Below are 15,766 nucleotides of genomic sequence, written 5' to 3'. Positions count from 1 at the left end.
TAATATAATTGGAAGGATAATTTTACTAGGGGTGAGCAAAATCCAATTCGATTCAAAAAACTCGATAAAAAATTCAAATTTTGAATTAAATAGTTCAAGTTATTTGAGTTAATCAAGTTATTCGGATCAACTCAAATAAAAAATTAAATTTTTCGGTTTAACTCGAATATGAATTACACAATTCGAGTTATCCAAAAATCCGAATAAGAAAAGACAAAACTACATAGTTTTGATAAATGTTTACTTTATTAAAAGTTAAAATTTAAAACAATTAAGTTAAAAAGTAAAACTACGTCGTTTTGATAAATGTTTACTCATTAAGTTAAAAGACTAAATCATTATATTGTTCATGTAGTTAAATAATCTTGTATTTCGTCTACTAGTTAAATAATCAGTCCATTTAAACACAGCATCAAGTATAAATAATAGAATTCGTTAACTCGATTCGATTTGACTCGAAAATTTTTGACTCGATTCGATTCGATTAGAAAAAATTTCAAATTGAGTTCGGTTGTTAAAATAGGATTTGTCAACTCGACTAACTCGAAAATTTTTGACTCGACTCGATCGAATTATCACCACTAATTTTTACTGGTTAAATTTTTGCCCCTTTAATACGAGGAAAATTGTTGGAGTTTTGACAAATTCAAACGTTTTGTTGTTTAATTATTTACATAATAAAGACTTTGAACCTAAAAAAAAAAAGGAAAGAAATTGAAGAAAATAGAATTTATTCACAACAGAAACTAAAGTAAACATTGTTGATATTATATTTGGTTTTAGTTTTACAGGCACCAACATTATAGTGCATCAACCAGACAATATTTTCAGGCTCTAGACATCAAAGCTCCAATAACCCCAGCAATAAGAGCGGTTGGATCACCAAGTACAGCTGAGATTATAAATTGCAAAGCCAAAGCGGCCATTTCACAACATTTCTTAACCTTACCTTTACTCCTTTTATGAGCGGTTTGAAGTGTGTTCTTCAAGCTTGGAATTTGGCTCTGCAATTTCCTGGAACCTTTACCACCTCCGAAGTATAATTCATGCCAATTCTCCACTAATATTTCCCTAACACACGCCACATGCAAGTTATACTTTTTGCAAGCTGACTGGTAACTCCAACTCCTCCCTTTTCGACCACATCTATGACATGGTGAACTTACCTTCCTATACAGATATAGTTTCACTTCTCCATCATCTAACACCATTGGTAGCTTTGCACAACATGGATGTAGATCGAATCCACATGTTTTGCAGTGATAAACGAAGCCAGTAACGTCCTTTTCGCAGGCATTGCAGTAACGAGGGGTGTCACCAGGGGGCCTTGAGAGGAACTGAAAGGAACATTTTGTGTAGAAAGGGTGAGAAATCGAAAGGGATGGTATGGCACAGTGCATGTGGAGATCGAAATCGCAGAAGGAACAACGGTAACGTGAGCCTATGCCAACTTCTTTGCACCCATCACATTTGAATGGAACTTCAGTGTACTCAAATTTTAGAATGTGTTGGGGGTGGCTGAAATGGGAAATCTCATTGTATTTCATATTTCTTTTTTTCTTTTTTTTTTGTTTTCCTCTTCAGTGGTCTCTGAAGAAATTAGAGTTAGGTTTGTAATAAGGATTATGTGAATTTGGCTTGAAACTGAAGCTAAGTAGGGAATTAAATGCTTGAAGATGGTGGTAAGTGATTGAAGGGAAAGAGCAAACATAAGGCATCTTTGGTGATGTCCCACAAAAGAATAGGAATTTTCACTTTTATGTGATCCACTTAATCAAGTAACATTATTAAAATGGTTACGCAAAAAGATAACAAGTATGAATTAATTAGGTAAGTAATGAAGGGATTGAGTGGAAGATTTATCTAGAGGGATCATATACTTGCTGAAAACCTAAGGATCCAATAAAGGAATAAAGAATTTTAGCATCTTAAAAAGATGATTTTAAGACATAAGCAACATTATCATCAAGGCATTATTTTCGGGATTTTTAAGCTCTCCAACATAAGGTAAAGCATCTAACAGCATTGTGTGGAAGTAGCCTAGGAATGTTTCAATCCTAAAACCCAGTTATTGTTTTATTTTTATGGATATGAACAGGATATCATATAATCTAATGCTAGAAGGCATAGAATGATGGTCTTGAAAAAATATTTCTGTTTGAAATTCAAGATTTGGAGGATAATGATATCTGCTTTTATGCACCTTTTTCTTATTTAATAGAATTTATATCCATTTCTATGATTGGGATCTGTTTCCAAACTGATGTGGCAATTGATTATATGGAATTTATTCTTAGATTAATTAATGATTAAGATAATAATAAGTTGACAATTTACTATGTTCTTCATTGTTCTTTCACAGCCTATTCGGCGGAGGGAATATTAAAGTGATCTGTTGAAACTTGAGAGGGCTTCCATTTCTATCTTCCTCAATTATTTATAATTTTTGTTCAGCAACTTTATTCTTTACTGTTGTTAGGTTATTGCCATGAACATTCCAATAACAACTTATTGAAAACTAGCCAAGTGGTATGGGAATAGAGTTATCTCTCAGCCACTTGCAACACTAGACGACCCTTAAGCCATGTCCCAGTCATAGCCTACTCGATCAACTTAATTCATTACCAAAGAGATAGAGAGTAGTTGGGTTTTTTAGTTTGTATACTTTTGTTGCATTAAAAGGAAAACCCCTTTTCCATGAAATGTAGAATTTGGTGAAGAATCCAATACCCTTTTGGTCAACAATGAATCGTAGCGTCATGTTAGCTTCTTATGTCTCATTGTTGTTTTGGTTGAATGATTTCTTATACGAGGAATGCTGGAATACCTGCTCGTGATTAGTAAGTCAATAGTCCCATCAAGGTGTTCCAGCATTTTACTTGCCTGCAACAATGGAGAATGGATGTTGTTCCACCACGGGATTGAAACCAGAGATTGTTTAGGTAAATTTCCCAACTTATTCAATTTTACAGTATTAGGTAATTTATATAAAATATAAAAAAAATCTCAAAAAAGAAATTAATAATTACATTTTTTTACAAATCTTTAAAAATATAGTAACATAACTTATTACTGTTCCAAAGTCTTTTAAATAAGGTATGGTTACAAATTCAGAAAAGCAAGCAGAGTAAAACAGTGTTATGGAACAACAATAACAACGAATTTTGGTACGTCTCAACAAATTAATGGTGCAGAAAAAACAAATCATGAACTTGACGAAACTAAAACACACACAATCCAGAAGCAGAGCTGAATCTAGAGGATGTCAGTGACCAAAGCCCAAGCAGGGTAAACCAACAGAATAATTATGCCAATTGTGTTGGATATTCCATTGGCTTTGGTGAATGAATTGCGAAACCCACCTGATGCTCTGATGTGCTCCTGAAGTAGATAACAAGCTATGCCTAGGCATATCACCACACCAATCCAGTCGTTCCTTATTGTGCTTGAAAATAAGCTCGGTGCCACCACTATTAGAAGTATCAATGCTCCAGGAAGTTCCAGCCAATCTGCACCAGTTCCGGTTTCAAAGGGTTACTGCAACTTTTCTTCATATTTTCAATCAATTTGAAGAATCGTAGGTTTATTACTTATGTTCAAATACGTGCTATGCGGGGTTATCAGATTAAATATTATACCTGGGAAACGTCTAGGGAAGAACAAGCGCAAAACGACTGCAATAAGAGCAATCCATTTCCCAACTTCTCCCCTGAAGGAGGAGCAAACCATATGTATTTAGAAAATGGAAGGAAAAGACATGGTTTGAGTGATGCCCGCAGAATGGATTTACCTCAAGATGTTGAACAGGAAGGAAGGCAGACTCAAGAAGATGTATGGGATTAACAGTGCTGTAAGAATATTGGTTTTCCAGTTTGTTCGGTCCAATATCAATAGATAACTGCATCAACCACAAGGTTGTAGTAGGACATTGTAAAGCAATCCAATTCTTCAACTACTTGCCAAAATCATGGTAAAGAAACCTATATACTATGTACTATAACACTATAGTTATTAAGTATAGTCTATATCAAACAAGAAACCTTTCAGACAAAAGGAAGAACTCACGAGAAACAGAGTCATGATAAAGAATCAGAAAAGGAAAACATGCAGAACCAATGAATGGAATCCTAAAAAAAATATAAAGTTTATATCCGTAACCATTCTAATAGGAAAAAAAGAAAAGGCTTCAAATTTCAATCTAATTCAACGATTATACTATCAAAAATTCAAATCTCTTCACTCATAAATTGGATCAACATAGGTTAGCCAAGCTAGTGAAAAATGTGAAAATGAAGAAGTGAAGAAAGAAAGGGTGGCATACATTGCAGCGAAGGAAGCGATCCATTCAAGAAGGGTAGTCCCAAATCCCCAAGAACCCAATTTGATAGCATGGTTAGCAAGCTTCTTAGTAGCAAAGATTAGATCTTGGAAGTCAGATACGATGAGATCAGTTGCTTCTCGCTCACTCCTCATTGCCAAATAACTCTTCTTTCCCACCATTATTTTCCTCCCCTCGCTTCAGCTTCTTGATTACTAATTGTTTAGCAAAATGCCCAAATAAAAGAGACTTTTTGGGGGGAGAAAACAACAGGAAGCAGACAATGCCACAGATGAACAGTTGACTGTGTGGGTTTTTGGGAACCATATTTTTGGGTTTTTTGTGACACGTGCAAGAATCTACTGCGCTGAGATACTTATCAAAGTTGCACTCCAAATACGTGTCCTTCCTCTAGTCTTTTGGAGGTTTATTTTTAAAATTAAAATATATTATTACTGAAAGGTTATTATTTTAATTATTTAACTATAAAAATTATAATTTGATTAAGTAATTATTTGATTTAGGTGTAATTACTTATAATTACACAAGGATAGCATGTTTGGTTAACCATTGTAATTAGTAGGTCTCACCGAATTACGTATAATTGGAACACTCTAATTATATTTTCCATTCCTTAGGGGAGGATGAGAATTGGAGTAATTACATAGATAATTACTTCCAAAACCAATTTTAAAAAATTATTTTTATAGAAGTTACAAAAATTACATTATAAATATGAACATGTATGAATGTTTAGGATGATTATGAAAAAATATTTATTATATTATAAATACTTAAAAATTATATTTTAAAAATAATTTGTGTATTTTATGAAGTTATAAAAAAATTATATTATTAAAATCTTAAAAAAATTCTAAAAGATATGACAAAAAAAATTATTATAAAAAATAATGTACATGTTATAAAGATGTTATAATATATTTATTTATAAAAAGTTATGGACAAGTATAGACATAATTTATTTATGTGTCCATGCTATATAATATACTTATTCAACAAAATGTTATAGTTTTTTTTTTATCATAGCTTATTTATAAACAAATAATTTTCTAGAATTATGGTAAAAATTTATGCTATTTATAAGAAATGAAAATTTTGGGTAATTTATAAATCCTTCCTTATAAAAGTTATATATTATAAATTTAACATTATTTTTATTTAATTTATGTATTATAAAAAGGGATATAATCTAGTGTAAGTCTTTCTTTAAATTGAGTTTATATAAGTTTTTGTAATTAAATCTATAAACAATTTAGACTGTGAATCCAAATGTTATAAGGTTGATGATAATTATGCAAATGGAAAAATTTACTTACACCGTATCGTGGGGTATGATTCCATTGAGAGAATGATGCCAGACACAAGCACTAGAGGTGTTCAAATTTTGGTTAAATTGAATTAATCGACTGAACTGATCTAATTTGGTTAATCGGTCAAAGGCTGAACTTAATTCAATCGGAGGTCGGTTAATGATTTTTTAAAATTTCGGTTATTGGTTAATTTGGTTTGAAATCGGGAATAGGGTTGGTGAAACAAGGATAATGGTGGGTTGAAGGAGTTTTGTTCATGTTCTATTTATGCTTATGTTCTTTGGAATATGGTTTGTTGGTTGGAATTTTGAGGTTTGTTATCATAGTTCTATTAAAGGTTAGGAGTTCTGTTTTGGACTAGGACTCTAGGAGTTCTGTTATCGAAATTCTGATTATGATCACAATCAGTTAATTATTCTTGTAATATATGTGAACATGAAGGTAACTATATGATTAAATGATAGAAATGAATAATGAATTTATTTTGATAATTTGTATATTATTTAGTGAAAATGCATGAGTTAATTAATTTATAGATAGTATAAATAACTTGTAAATTTGATTTAATTTTAATATTATAATTATGTTTGAATAAATGGATGGTAAGTTTTTAAATTCAATTAGGTACTTACTAAGCTATTCACGTAACTTAATGCATAGGTGAAAAAAAGTAGATAGAAGATATAAAGAGTACTTCTTCATGAGGATAACATCAACTCTCAAAATTTCAAGACTCTTTTGATATATGATTTTGGATTTAGAAAATGTCATGTACATCAATTAACTTAAAGTTTATGTTTAAGTTCTCAGGTAGTGGCACTGAGCAAGACTTAGAGATTGAAATTGGAAATTTTAATGTGACATTCCTTACTTTAGTATGTGTCATGGCCCAACCTTGCCCGGCCCAAACTATTAAAAAACCAAAACCAAACACAAGCAAAAAATAAAAAAACACTACCCAAGCAGCCCAAACCCAACAAAAAAAGACCCAGACCCAAACTAAAACCTACGGCCCAATTGGCCCACAATCTTAAAACAATTTTGGCAAATTTGAAACCCTAGCCCCCAAACCCTTTTTGTGCCGTTTCAGCAAATGCATCGCGCGCCGGACACCACCTCCCCGCGACGTGCGTGACACCACCACGCCACGTCAGAAACGTGCTCGATCACGCACTTGCAAACAAGCAAAAAACAAGTTGTAAAAAAGGGCTATAAAAGCCTTCGAAAACAATGGGGATGTTTTTTTTCAGAGAAATAGAATACGAAATATAATACAAAATACACACGAAAATCAGTAGAAAAGCGACCAAGAATATTTCTAAGGTGATTATTTGCTGCAATTTTGTTCTATTTTTCCTTTTTTTCTTTTTTCCATTTGGGTCCACAGCACATACGAAGGATCGGAGAAAGGAAAAGAGGCTTACCGCGCGTTGTGCTCGCACCGCTGGAGGACCTTGCTTCACAGATTACAAGCGGGTGGTTGAAGGCCTGGACACTAGCCTTTCGGCTCGGAAACAAGGAGAGTGAGGGAATGGAGAAAATAATATAAAACTTTTAGGGTTTCCTAAAAGCTTCTTTAATGTTTTAAAAAAATATAAAATAAAGGTTTTTCTTAAATTTTGAAACAGCAACATTTGGGGGGGGAGGGGAAGGAAGCCCGCGTGTTGACCCGATTCATAGGCTGGGTCTGCGCATTTTTACCTTAAATGGGTAATTTGCGCGCCCAGTCCTTCCGATTTGCACCAGATTTAATTTGGCCCTATTTGAATCTTATTTGTTTTTTAAAATTGCCCCTGGATGTCGCGCATAAACTCATTTTAATCCACGCCTGAACGCTGCGTTTTGTGGGCTTGGGATATTTTCCCTATCAGTCCTTCCCCTTTGCACGCGCGTCTACTTTGGTCCCAGTTCATGATTTGTTATTTCTTTGCATTTTATGATTTGCACCCCATATTTTGTTTTGATTATGATTAAATCCCAAGCCTTTTACAACTCCAATTACTTTCAATTTTTTTTTGTGTTTATTAAATATTTTATTTACTTATCGCATTACTTCCATTATTATTATTTTGTTTTTGTTCACTATTTGATATCTTTACATGCTTTTCAACATTGGATCGCTAATATATTATCATTATTATTATTATTCTTGCTATTATATATTATTGCTATTATCATTACTATTATATATTATTATTATCATTACTATTTTCATTATTATTTTTATTACTATTAATTATTTATATACATTATTATTACTATTTCTATTATTATTATTTTTACTATTTTTTTTACTATTATTTTTTATATGCTATAGTGGTTCTTTAATATTACTATTATTTTTTCGTTATTCTTATTGTTTTAAAAAATCTTTCATATCATGTAGTCTTAAAATTATGTATGATATTCAATTAGGTCACCTTTATATATTATTACATACACAAATTTTATATTAGCTTTATCTACGTAGATTATAAATCTCATGTTGTTTCATAGTTGTATTTTCTTAAGAATTTATTTATATACCATCTATTTCTTTTAAAGGCCCTATTTTACCATATTTTTAAGCATTCTCATCAATTATTATTTTCTATATATTATTTTTATTTTCATTCATTTTATAACCACTCGTGTTTTAAAAAACTCTCTCAACGTAAGGAAATATTTCGTGTTCGGAAGTCTGAGAGATCGTGCCCAATCGTGCTGGGTTTCGACTTTTTTTTTTCATTCAACTGAAATATGGAATATCCTTGTGAAATTTTGTCCATGTTTTCTTAAATTAAAACGAGGCAATATTTTGTGTTTGGGAGTTTGAGAGATCGTGCCCAATCGTGTTGGGTTTCGATTTTTTTCATTCGACTAAAATACAGAATATCCTTTTGAAATTTCATCTATGCTTTCTTAAATTAAAATGAGGCAATATTTCGTATCTGGAAATTTGACAAATCGTGTCCAATCGTGTTGGGTTTCGATTTACCGTTTGGCCAAATAGCCAAATATCCTTTTCAAATTTCAAGTGCATGAGTTTTGGAAATCATGAGATGATCTTGTATCGAGAGTTCGAAATGTTGTGTCCTATCGTGATGGATATGATATTTTATTCCTTCTGAGTGAGAGAATCTCAATATCCAGTTCAAGATATCTAAACGTTTTAAAGGAATTGCGTTTTAAAATATTTTTCCAAATTTTCAACATTAGGATATCAATTGATCAATACAGTATCAATTTAGGGCGTTGCGAGGGTGCTAATCTTTCCTCGCGCGTAATCGACTCCTGAACCCGTTTTCTAATTTTTCGTAAACCAAAAAAAACGTTGTTTTAATCAATCAAAATGCTTTATTAAAATGATCGATCATAGGGTGACTCGATCACACCTAAACAAAAAGGATTGGTGGCGACTCCATACCTCATTTTAAAGTCGATCCCCGTTTTTTTTAAAAAAAATGGTTTCAACAGCTTGACGACTCCACTGGGGACTAATAAGAGAGTCAAGCCGTAAAATTGATTATTTTCTGTCCTTTTGTCGAAAATTTGAAAATTTGATTTGAAAAATCATGCTTCTTTTGTCTCATTTGTTGATGTTATGTCATGTGTTTGTTGTGATTTAAGGATATTCTTGCATCATCTTGCATGACCGTCGTGGTCGCACCTTTTAAATGGGAGTGAGAAACTATACCTTCGTGAGGTTTTCACCTCCACATGGGCAAGTGGACTGCTTCCGAGATACATTCGTACATATGTCTTCGTGAGGTTTTCACCTCCGCATAGGCATAGGGAAATGTGTCCCCCTGAACTGAACTCAATCCGTATGAGCCTATAATGGGTGAGGATTGAGGAACCTGCTGGTTCAGGTACCCTTTTCTTTAGAACCGTGCCACATATAGTGAACCCTAGGAGTTCACTCTAGATAGAGCTATGTTGAACCTTAGTGGTTACCTAGATAAGTGTTTGACTATTTTCTATTTGCTTTGCATTTTATTATTCGGTACTAACTCGTTGTGTTTTGATGTGGCCATAATTGCATATCATTTCATATTTAGGGAGGTGTCGATTCTTATTCAGTTACTAAGTTGGAGAGCTTGCTATGGAGAATGAATTCCTTGATAAAGTAGAAGATAATGCGGCTACCCGTATATGGTCAGAAAAAATGCAACTTGAGAAAGGGGATAGCCTGGCTGAGTGATATATATCAGAATTGTGGGACTTCACCCATATCAGCGTGACACGGAATGAGCTCCAGGAATTAAGGGATATATGGGCCAGTACTGTTTTATCAAAATTTCGGCGACCTACCCTACCTGTTCGACATTAAGGTAGACAAAAACTTGTTCCGGGCCATAACTCAGTTTTGGAATCTTGCGTATAGTTGTTTCACTTTCGGGAAGGTAGACTTGATGCCTACTGTGGAGGAGTATACAGCTTCGCTTCATTGTCCAAAGGTTTAAGTCGATAGAGCTTATTCTAAGGCTGCTAATGCCTAACATTTTGTAAAGAAATTAATGAGTATCACTGGGATGAGTGAACAGTGGATTATAGCCCTAATTCAGCAAAAGGGTGACGGTAAATGTATTCATTGGGTGAGTTTGAGGGATCTGATCGTAGCACATCTAGATATTAAGAAGAAGGTTGACATCTTCGCCTTGAGTATCTATGGTTTGGTAATTTTCCCCAAAGCTTTAAGGCATATAGATGAAGCAGTTGCCGAGTTATTTGATCGACTTGACAAAAGAGCCACACCAGTGCCAGTAATTCTAGCAGAGACATTCAGATCCTTGAGTGCATGTCGGAAGGCAGGAGAAGGCAGATTTATAGGGTGCGCGCAATTATTGTTAGCTTGGTTCTACATCCATTTCTAGAAGGTGGATAAAGTTTCTTATCGGGTTTTCTCTGAGAATTACTCCCCGTTAAAAGAGATAATAGCCACGTCCAGGAGAGATGATATATCAGAGGAGAATTGGATCGCGCTCATTCGAAATCTCCAGGAAGAAGACGTCGAGTGGAGAGCTCATTCGTTGGTTCCAGATGAGATTCTCTATTGGTGTGGGAGTTTTGATTGGGTACTTTTACCTGGAATTTGGGGAGCCGTTGGATATGTCCCTTTGCTCGTTTTAAGATAATACAGGTCAAGGCAGTTTATACCGATGACATATGGACTAGCCTAGAGTGAGTTCTCGTATAGGGAGAACAATTATAAGAAGAGGGTTCGAGAGATTTCTGATGCTTGGAAATAGATACGCCGGATGAAGAGATTAGCTGTAGGACCAATGATGACTTTTAAATACAATGAGTGGTTGAGTAAAAGGATCAACAATAATGTCCCTGGGCCGAATTTAAAGGGTGTTCAATCAATGGAAAAATACTTGCAAGTAATCCCCTCCGAGCTAGAAATCATCAAACAAGACTTTGAAAAAAAATTCGGAGTTAGGGAAGAAAATAGAGTAATTGGAGGAGGAAAAGTTACATCCGAGGTTAGACGCCGATGTCCAGAAACTGAAGGCCGAGAATTTAAGAAAGGGAAAGAGGAAGGCCGAAGAAGAATTAGACAGTTTGAAGACCGATTACAAGAAGTTGCGGATGTTGATGAGAACTGCTGGATTAGGAAAGACGTTAGAGTAGTGGCGACAAGAAATGCAAGAAGAAAAAGCTAGAGCTGATTAGTGGGAGAAGAGATTCCATGATGCCCGAGCACGTGAAAACACCTTAAAGAATAGCTTGGCTGAGGGCCAAGATGAGAAGGAAACGTTCGTAGCTCGGGTAGCGGAGCTAGAAAAGACACTGAATCAGCACCGTGGTTGTAACTCCTACATTGAATTAAGAGCCAGACTGAACAAGGTCGAGGATTTGAAAGGGAAAGTAGAAGAGCTCAAGTCTACATTACAGAACTGTGAACTTCGTATTGAATTCCTTGAGTCGAATAATGAGCAGTAGAATGAACAGCTCTGCCGATCGCAGGACCAAGTCAGGGATAGAGATCATATCATGGGAGAAGCCGTGGCTCAGATTCGAGAAGTGGCCGATCATTTACAGACCTTAGCGATTCAGACTAATGTGCTAAGTGTAAAGTATGAGTTAGAGTCAGATCGGGGTCGCGAGCTGGCTTGCCTTATTAAGAAAGTTAAAACTTTAAGTATTAAGGCAAAGTCGTATATATAACCTGTTTTATGTAAAGGATTTTGTTTTCTAAGAAAGTTTCTAAATGGAATTGGATCAGAATCGACGTCCTTTTAGTTTTGCATTCATCTCATGTATTTGCATTTCATCGCATCATGTGTATTAAATTTAAAAAAAACCTTAATTAATTTAAAATTGTGTTATAGTTACCCTGGAACATCAATACTACACACGGAAAAAAACCAAAGCTATGGATCAAAGGCTGGAGAAATTGGAACAAATATAGAAAGAGATGTAGGAACAAATGCAAGCGTAGATGCGAGAACAACTGGCCAAGATTCAGCAAGATATGAAGGATCAAATGCTGGAATCACAAAAGAATATGATGAGCCAATTGACCCAGTTATTAGTCGGGAAGACAGAAAAAGAGAAGAGTCCCATAATCAATGCTGAGGACGATAGTGAGATCTTTGCTTACCCGTCAGGGTTCACCCCAAAAGATACTCCAGTACCACCGCAAAGGGTGTCCGTCAGTATCAAACCACATTATCAAGCTAGTATTTCGGCACCGATGAATTTTTCGATAGCCTTGTGTTCTAAACCCAAGGATGACCGGGTAAATCCTACTATCCTCACATTTGATGAAATGGCAGAGGTAGAAAAGGAAAAATGAGGACTCCGAAAGTAGCTGCAAGACCGATACAAATGGCTAGTGGAGAAGTTCAAGGTGCTGAAAAATACTGATTATCAGTGTGGAATGGACGTTAAGGGGTTAAGTTTGGTTCTAGACCTAGTATTTCCTCCAAAGTTCAAAATGCTGGAGTTTGAAAAGTACAACGGTACTAGCTGCCCTGAGGCCCACATCACGATGTTTTGTCGGAGAATGACTGGTCATGTCAATAATGATCAACTATTAATTCATTGTTTCCAGGACAGTTTGACTGGGGCTATGGCCAAATGGTACAATCAGTTGTATCGCACCCAAGTCAAATCATAAAGGGACTTAGCACAGGCCTTCATGAAGCAGTATGGCTATGTGACGGATATAGCGCCTGATAGGATCACGTTGTAGAATATGAAGAAAAAGTCGAGTGAAAGTTTCAGGCAATATGCTCATAGGTGGAGAGAAGTTGCTACACAAGGTCAACCGCCACTGCTGGAAATAGAAACGACTATCCTCTTCATTAATACCTTGAAAGCACCCTTCATTAATCACATGTTGGGCAGCGCAACTAAGAGTTTCACGAACATAGTGATGCCTGGTGAAATGATAGAGAATACGATAAAGTGTGGGAAGATAAAGGCTGGGGAAAGCACCAGGACGTCAGCCCCGAAGAAGAAAGAAAGCAAAGTTGGCAATGTGAGTGTGGGTTATGCAAAATCGATCACAGTAAATCAACCGAAAACAGTGACCACGCGATAGCAAGCTTCACCAAGACAGGAGCCCAATACAAAACAAAGCATGGAGAAGCTCTGGTTTACTCCTATTCCAATAACATACCGGGAGCTGTACAAAGGTCTATTTGATGCGCACATCGTATCCCGTGTCTTCTTAAAACCGTTGCAACTCCAATATCCCAAATGGTGCGATGCAAGTACTCAATGTGAATACCATGCGAGAACAATGGGACACTCGATAGAGAATTACCTCTCTTTCAAAAAACTATTCGAAAGGCTCATCGACATGGGCATTATGAAGTTTGACGATGCACCTGGAGTAGGAAATCTTTTACTTAATTATACTAACAATAGGGTAAACGCAATAACTGATAATGAGGGGAAAAGAATTAAGTTGAATGTGGCAAAAGTGAAAACCCCAATGATAGAGGTTTTAAAGAAAATGATGGAGAGAGGTTTAATCATTCGAGACTTTAGAAGCAGATCCCGAGAAACAGGGAACTATTGTGAGTTCCACAGAAAGGAGGACCATGAGATTGAAACATGCGATGAATTCAGAACCCTAGTACAGGGTTTAATGGACAATAAAGAGTTGGAGTTCTTTGAGTTTGCTGAGGAGGAAGATATATGCACCTCGGAGGAGGGGCTGATAGAGAGGGTCTGTGAGATTAATCTCCCAATTGTGATCATTTCACGACCGAGAATCAATGAAGCTGGAGTAAGAATGGCGTCAAGAGTTGTGATTCAGAAACCTGTGGCTTTTCCTTACAATGATAGCAAAATGGTGCATTGGAATTATAATTATAATGTGATGTCATCAGGAGAGAGGAGGCCGATCAGCACACTAGATACTAAATTTGAACCTGTAAAAGAGAAATCTTTGATGTTTGAATAGGAGGAAGAGAGGACAAAACCACTGGTTAATTAACTGGTAACTAAGGATGAAGCTAAAGAATTTTTGAAGTTCCTAAAACACAGTGAGTATAGTGTTGTAGAACAGTTACACAAGCAGCCAGCACGCACATCGGTACTAGCTTTGCTCCAAAATTTGGAGGTACACCGTAATTCATTGATGAAGGTGTTGAATGAAACCTATGTCGCTGAAGACATATCGGTGAACAAGTTAGACCGTCTTGCCAGCAATATAAGTGTCGATAACTTTATTTCTTTCAGCGATGATGAGATACTGTCAGGTGGCATAGGGTCCACCAAGGCTTTGCACATCACTACTCGGTGCAAAGGGTATACACTACCGGGGGTATTAATTGATAATGGGTCGGCACTGAATGTCTTGCCCCTGTCCAGATTAAATAGGTTACCCATAGATAGCTCTTATATGAAAACATGTCGGAACATAGTGAGAGCGTTCGATGGCACCGAGAGGAAAGTGATGGGTAGGATTAAGATCCCCTTTCTGATCGGACCCAACACGTACGAGGTAGACTTTCTCGTGATGGACATCAGGCCCTTTTATAATTATTTACTGGGGAGGCCTTGGATTCACTCAGCGGAAGCAGTACTATCATCATTGCACCAGAAGCTGAAGTTGGTAACGAAGGGTCAACTAATAACCATAAGTGTAGAGGAGGACATTATCGCATCTGTTACTAGTGATGCGTTGTACATCGAGAACGATGATGAAGCAATTTAGTGTTTTTTCTGTCATTGGAATTTGTCAATACGACTTTCATTATTGAATGAGGCAAGATTCCAATACCGAAAATTTTCAAAGCTACGAGGATGAGCTTACGACTGATGGTAGAAAAAAAGAGCATTACCTAGAAGGGGATTCGAAAGATACCTCCATAGACGGGTCGAAGTATCGGGTTTAGCTGGCAAGCGGGATCGTTTTAGTTTGGGGTATAGGCCAGACGCCATACAAAGGAATGAAGAGTTGGATAGGAAACAGGATAGACGGAGGGCACAATTGAGTGGGATAGAGGTCAAGTAGGAGTCGATGACCTTTCTCCACAAATCCAGTACATTCGTGTCAGGAGGAATTATTCATCTTGAATCAGAAAAGACAAGAGAAGGGATAGCCGAAGATTTGATGGGCAATTTGAGCATCAACACCCTATCTGAGGATGGGCTGATCTCAGAAGAGGGGTTGATAGAGAGGGTCTGTGAGATAAATCACCCAGTGGTGATCATTTCACAATCGAGAATTAATGAAGCTGGAGTAAGAATGGCACCAAGACTTATGATTCCGAAACTTGTGGCTTTTCCTTACAATGATAGCAAAAGGGTGCCTTGGAATTATAATTGTAATGTGACGTCATCAAGAGAGGGGAGGCCGATCAGCACGCTAGATACGAAAGTTAAACTTGTAAAAGAAAAATCTTTGATGTCTGAACAGGGGGAAGAGAGGACAAAACCACTGGTTAATGAACCGGTAACTGAGCATGAAGCTAAAAAAATTTTGAAGTTCCTAAAACACAGTGAGTATAGTGTTATGAAACAGTTGCACAAGTGGCCAGCACGTACATCGGTGCTAGCTTTGCTCCAAAATTTAGATGTACACCGTAATGCGTTGATGAATGTGTTGAATGAAACCTATGTCGCTAAAGACATATTAGTGAACAAGCTAGACCGTCTTGCCAGCAATATA

At 36.1% G+C, this 15,766-nt stretch overlaps 3 protein-coding genes across 4 annotated transcripts; 1 reads left to right on the top strand and 2 right to left on the bottom strand.

The window, feature by feature from the left end:
• Positions 1-714: 714 nt before the first annotated feature.
• LOC107932236 (uncharacterized) lies at positions 715-2,879 on the bottom strand. Its single transcript, XM_016864203.2, has one exon. It carries the CDS (start codon positions 1,545-1,547, stop codon positions 828-830), a length of 720 nt encoding a protein of 239 aa, XP_016719692.1. The 5' UTR covers positions 1,548-2,879; the 3' UTR covers positions 715-827.
• Positions 2,880-3,006: 127 nt separating this feature from the next.
• Positions 3,007-7,285, bottom strand: LOC107932245 (cold-regulated 413 plasma membrane protein 1). 2 transcript variants are annotated; one of them, XM_041082522.1, is made up of 5 exons: positions 7,074-7,285; positions 4,322-6,822; positions 3,791-3,898; positions 3,639-3,709; positions 3,007-3,509 (listed from the first exon to the last, which is right to left on the bottom strand). In XM_041082522.1, exons 2-5 carry the CDS (start codon positions 4,498-4,500, stop codon positions 3,256-3,258), a joined length of 612 nt encoding a protein of 203 aa, XP_040938456.1. In that variant the 5' UTR covers positions 4,501-6,822; positions 7,074-7,285; the 3' UTR covers positions 3,007-3,255. The 2 variants fall into 2 exon arrangements, with proteins under 2 accessions (XP_040938456.1, XP_040938457.1); XM_041082523.1 differs by having other exon boundaries at positions 4,322-4,533; positions 7,074-7,241.
• Positions 7,286-13,222: 5,937 nt separating this feature from the next.
• On the top strand, positions 13,223-14,809 carry LOC107921288 (uncharacterized). Its single transcript, XM_016851166.1, has 2 exons — positions 13,223-14,043; positions 14,137-14,809. The coding sequence occupies exons 1-2, from the start codon at positions 13,223-13,225 to the stop codon at positions 14,807-14,809; spliced, it is 1,494 nt and encodes a 497-aa protein (XP_016706655.1).
• The last annotated feature ends 957 nt before the right edge of the window (positions 14,810-15,766 follow it).

This window comes from Gossypium hirsutum, chromosome A12, assembly GCF_007990345.1.
Source record: "Gossypium hirsutum isolate 1008001.06 chromosome A12, Gossypium_hirsutum_v2.1, whole genome shotgun sequence".
NCBI classification, from domain to species: Eukaryota; Viridiplantae; Streptophyta; class Magnoliopsida; order Malvales; family Malvaceae; genus Gossypium; species Gossypium hirsutum.
The sequence above is the reverse complement of the archived record's forward strand: the minus strand, read 5'-3'. Positions and strand labels throughout refer to the sequence as shown.

Excerpts from the sequence above, each read along its gene's own strand:
- LOC107921288 (XM_016851166.1), top strand. The coding sequence starts at position 13,223 with ATGGAGAAGCTCTGGTTTACTCCTATTCCAATAACATACCGGGAGCTG. Across the intron at positions 14,044-14,136 it reads GTAAAAGAGAAATCTTTGAT|TGAGTATAGTGTTGTAGAAC; the intron begins GTTTGAATAGGA and ends CCTAAAACACAG.
- LOC107932236 (XM_016864203.2), bottom strand. The coding sequence starts at position 1,547 with ATGAAATACAATGAGATTTCCCATTTCAGCCACCCCCAACACATTCTA.
- LOC107932245 (XM_041082522.1), bottom strand. The coding sequence starts at position 4,500 with ATGGTGGGAAAGAAGAGTTATTTGGCAATGAGGAGTGAGCGAGAAGCA. Across the intron at positions 3,899-4,321 it reads ATCGCTTCCTTCGCTGCAAT|TTATCTATTGATATTGGACC; the intron begins GTATGCCACCCT and ends TGGTTGATGCAG. Across the intron at positions 3,510-3,638 it reads CTTCCCTAGACGTTTCCCAG|ATTGGCTGGAACTTCCTGGA; the intron begins GTATAATATTTA and ends GAACTGGTGCAG.